The sequence below is a fragment of the Lolium rigidum genome, unplaced genomic scaffold (assembly GCF_022539505.1).
Source record: "Lolium rigidum isolate FL_2022 unplaced genomic scaffold, APGP_CSIRO_Lrig_0.1 contig_59394_1, whole genome shotgun sequence".
In the NCBI taxonomy this organism is placed as follows: domain Eukaryota; kingdom Viridiplantae; phylum Streptophyta; class Magnoliopsida; order Poales; family Poaceae; genus Lolium; species Lolium rigidum.
In genome coordinates, this window is record NW_025901075.1 from 1 (window position 1) to 4,640 (window position 4,640).

The window sequence follows — 4,640 nt, forward strand, 5'->3', positions numbered from 1 at the left end:
TAAAACCAAGTTGATGGCCATCCACATGTCTCTTCGATGCGCCGAAGGGCATGAACACGAAGTCGATGTTGTTATTAAGAATCTGTCAATGTTGATTGTCAACCCGATAAGAATCTTGCAAAACGTCAGGTCCATTCTCGTTCTCCCATAACAATTGAAGATAAATTTTAGTACGCAAGAAAATTTACAAATTTCCGTTTCTAAAATATGTACAGTATTTCAGGACACTCTCTGAACTCATAATGGTTTTATTGGAATATTACAGAACCATTACAAAGTATTTTTCCCTTGTTTTTGCATTCCAGCCCATAACAAAAATATATTACAATTGCTTCATATGTTACTTTTTGTCCTATTGGTGGAGAAAATCAAGCACGGTGACCCTACTTACATAGTCAGAATTTCAAAACTCATCATATCCAGTGGCCCTTGGTGCAGACTACAGGATGCAAGTAAGGGTATATGCATCACGAGGTCCAGCTTCAGCTGCTTGGCCTGAAAATATCCTGTCTAATTCTTCCCTGCAGCCACGATGATCATCGGAAGATCATAGGTAAGCATCGCATCGTCCCTGCTGCGTGCTTGCCTATGATTCTTCTCAGCCTGCTAGATTCCCCAGAACATGGACAGCACATCATTTCAGAATTCAGATTCTGGTTATATATTAGTGTGAGAAGTCTGAATTTAGATGTGCAAGTGGCACACTGGATGGAAGAGGAGCCTACCTGCTTAGTGGTCAGTACAGTGCTGATTCTTCCTGGACCTGAGACGGGGAGAGCGGTGACTCCTCGCTGCTTCTGGAGTCCCCTCTCCAGTCATCCTGCACCTGCGCAGCGAACTGCAGGTTCCATAGCACGTCCTCGACCGAAGGCCTCTGCATTGCCTCCTTGGCGAGACACCGCAGGCAGATCTCCATGACAGTCCTCATTGACTCGTCGGAGCACCCTTTGCTCACTGCTGGGTCAACAAAGCTCCGCCGCTTGCTTGGTCCTTCCGCTGTCAACGCCGATTGCAACTGTGGTGCAGCGAGGTTTAGGTGATTAATGTGTGGCAATACCGCATTAGTCCATTGTGCAGTGTAAAGATTAAGAAGGACCATACCTGTTCTTTCATTATCTCTACCTCATATATGGAACTGATGGGCCTGCCTGTGATAACTTCGAGTAGTATCACGCCGAAATCGTACATGTCAATCTTATCACCATTGGGTACCCTGCAAGTTGTAGTTTGCAAAAAATAAGTTTTTAGTAACGCCAATTTCATCAACTATACAATGGAAATGAGATAACTTGGTGATTATTCAAGTACCTATCAGAATGGTACTTGTTTCCAGCTCCTCCCTGCATTCATCCACAAAACATGGGTGCCAAAAACATTTGTTAGCCCAAACTGAACTAGATCACATTTCAGCAATGAGTTCATGATGCTTAATTTGGCTGAAATATATAAAATACCTCAGATTTCACAGTCTCAGATAGGATGGGGATATTGTAGCTGCCAATTTTGGCAACCTGATTCTGATCCAGAAGAATGTTGGTGATCTTGAGGTTATTTGCAAACAGACCAGGTATGATCCCTCCATGCAAGAACTGAATACCCTTGGCGAGCCCAATGGTGGTCGATATTCTCTGCCCCCAGGTGAGCCTTCGCCCTTCCGTTCCCTCTGAAGATGAGCAAGTTACATGATTCAGTGTTAGCTCAGTAGTGATATGGGAGACTGTCAAGTGATAAACAAATGAGGAGATGGAAACTTGCGTGAGATCCTGCCCCTCAGGTTGCCGTTCTGCACGTATTCGAAAACGAGAAACAGCTGCGTCACTGTTGAATCGTCGAGGTTGTACTCGAAGCAGTGCCCGAGCGCGCTGACCAGGTGTCGATGCCTGAGCTTTGATATCATCTCGATGTGTCGGTTGAAGCTCTGTGTTGACTGGCTCTTCTTCACCTTCAGTGACCGGATTGTCACTGGGGTCCCATTACTTAGCCTCCCACGGTACATCTGAGAGTTAGATATAAAACAACCTTTTTGAGTACAATGATCAACAATATGTTAAACGCAATGTTACTTGAAATGGTACATTGTGCAGTACTTTGAACGACAAGAAAGCAAAGGAAGCATTCAACTCTTCCCTAAAAGTGAAAACACCATGTACACAAAATGTGTCTAATGGGCACAAATAGCAAACACTAACTGACCAAAGAAGACATTGTCTGGAACAACTACCCCAAAATGGAAGAAATCTGCAACAATTAGAACATGATTTACCTGGCCATGAGCATCTTGCCCCATCAGGCTCGAGACTTCGAAGTTATCGGTGGCGGCCTCGAGCTCGACCAGAGAGAATGATCTGTATGCCGGAATGCCGAGAGCCCCCAACTTCACTGTCTGAGATATGTAACCTGTTTGTACAAAGCCACTGAAAACAAGTTAGCAAGAGTATCTTTTTGTTTGCTCAAATTTTCAGAGATATTACGCGCAGCTCGAGGTTGTGATGATCTTACGCGCATCGGCGAGCAAATTGGATGGGTAAGCGCTCGATGCGTGCTCCACCAATCTCCGGGTAGGCCTCTTCTTCGGCCTGCTCGCCTTCCTCACCGCAAAGAAGATCGCGGCGCCCACAACTAATGCTCCAGCAAGAACGGCGGTGACAATGGCGACCACGAGACCGGCCTTCGCGCCATGCTTCTTGGGTCCATGCTCAGGCACTATCCCCACGGCCAGAGCCTGGTTCCGACAGAACGGTGAAGGGTGCTGGGAGTCGTCGCCGGTGGAGAGGCAATTGGCCGAGAAGAGCACCGTCTTGGAGTCGGAGTTCTTAGCCGGGATAGCAAGGCAGGCCGGGAGGCTCCCGGTGAGGAGGTTCGAGGAGAGGTCGACGAACCGGAGGTTGTCGCCACAGGAGGCGTTGCTGGAGAGCCTCCCGGTGAACCTGTTCCCGGCGATGCTGAGGTACTCGATGGACGGCAGGGAGAGCAGCGCCTGCGGGAAGGGCCCAACGAACCTGTTACCCGACACGTCCAGGCGCTCCAGGAGGTAGCAGGATGCGAGCTGGTCGGCGGGGAGGCCGTCGCTGAACTTGTTGCCGGCGAGCACGACGCTGGCCACCTTCCGGCCGAGCTTTGGGAACACCGGCCCGAGCGCGTTGTCCGCCATGTCGATCACCTGGAGGTTCTTCAAGCCGCTCAGGTCCGGCAGGTTCCCGGAGAAGTTGTTGGACGCGAGCACGAGCGACCTCAGCGACGGCATCTGCTTCACGGACTCCGGCAGAGTCCCCTGAAGCGTGTTGTTCCGAAGGCTCAGCACGGCGAGAAGCGGCAGGCCGCCGCCCCCGAGCCAGCCCGGCAGCTCGCCGCTCAGCATGTTGTTGTCGGCGACCAGCGTCTGGAGGCTGCCGAGTTGGGAGAGCCCCCGCGGGAGCTCGCCGTAGAGGTAGTTGGAGCTGACGTTGACGATCTCCAGCTTGTCGAGCCGGGAGATCTTCGCCGGCAGCGGCCCCCATAGGCCGAGGTTGGTGAGCGTGAGCACCTTGAGGTCCGGCAGCCTCGCCAGCGTCGTGAACAAGGCGTCGATGGAGAAGGTCTTTGGGAGCGGGCGAACGCGGGCGCCGCCTGGACCAGGGTCGCCGATGATGTGGAGCTGGGTGACGCTGTCCTCGTAGCACTCGACGAAAGCGGATGCGGTCTTGTAGTCGCCGCCGTAGCAGAAGTCGGTGTAGTTGTGCCAGGTTCCGAGGACCGGCGGGTTGGCCAGCAGCTGCCGGAGCTTGAAGAGAGACCAGGTCTGCGAGGGCTGCAGCGACGTGGTCCCCGGCACCAATGCCAGCGACGCCACCGACAGCAAGATGAGCAGAGCATGGCCACGGGTTCCACCCATTCTTTTTTCTCTGAAGATTCCTTGAGCTTCAGCCCAGCTCCAAATCCCTTTCAGCCTCCTCGATTAAGAACTCTACGAATCTAGGATTGTGGTGCAGGAGCAAAGGAGATTAACCGAAGTTCTTGGACATTGGGAGCAAAAAAGATGAGCTTGAGCTTGAGAGCGTGCAGGTAGCAGGGAACTCAGCTGAGCCCAGAAAAGTTAAGATGGGAGGGGCTCGTACAGTTAATGGAGATAGCAACTTGTCACCAGATGACAATGTGGCACAATGTGCAGTCCAGCTCCAGCACAGGGATATCTGACTGACTGCTAGATTAACCACTTGTTCTTTTCACCCCGAAGCAAGGAAGAACAAGATACCAATGACAGTTAATACTACGTCTCACTGAAGAAACCTCACCAGATTTGCATTCCTTTCTTCAAAAACTGGCAAGAGAAATTAACCACAGATAAGTATCATTTCATCACGACCACTGCAAAAAAAGAAACAGATGACCTAAAATAAGTGCAAGAAAGGAGCCTCACCTTTGACCTAGCGACTGAAGCAGCAGTGCACCTTGCAATCTTAATAGTGCAGCAGTGCGGACTGATGAAGATGAATGAATGCAAGTGCATGGAACAGCATGAAAAGGTTGAAGTTTTGGGGGTCCGTGGGTGAAGGGAATCATATGCTTAGTGTCGTCTACCACTCCACTATACTCTACTGTCGCTGAGCATCACGGGTGGCTGAAGCATGGGGCAAAGGGACAAATAGGGATCTTTCGCTCTC

General features: G+C 50.8%; 1 protein-coding gene across 2 annotated transcripts; it reads right to left on the minus strand.

Annotated features, from left to right (window-relative positions):
* Positions 1-232: 232 nt before the first annotated feature.
* LOC124681907 (probable inactive leucine-rich repeat receptor-like protein kinase At3g03770) lies at positions 233-4,271 on the minus strand. Of its 2 annotated transcripts, none has more exons than XM_047216684.1 (8): positions 2,500-4,271; positions 2,264-2,397; positions 1,756-1,996; positions 1,455-1,663; positions 1,309-1,340; positions 1,102-1,213; positions 726-1,015; positions 233-606 (listed from the first exon to the last, which is right to left on the minus strand). In XM_047216684.1, the coding sequence occupies exons 1-7, from the start codon at positions 3,869-3,871 to the stop codon at positions 737-739; spliced, it is 2,379 nt and encodes a 792-aa protein (XP_047072640.1). In that variant the 5' UTR covers positions 3,872-4,271; the 3' UTR covers positions 233-606; positions 726-736. The 2 variants fall into 2 exon arrangements, with proteins under 2 accessions (XP_047072640.1, XP_047072639.1); XM_047216683.1 differs by having other exon boundaries at positions 233-603; positions 2,500-4,269.
* Between the last annotated feature and the right edge of the window lie 369 nt (positions 4,272-4,640).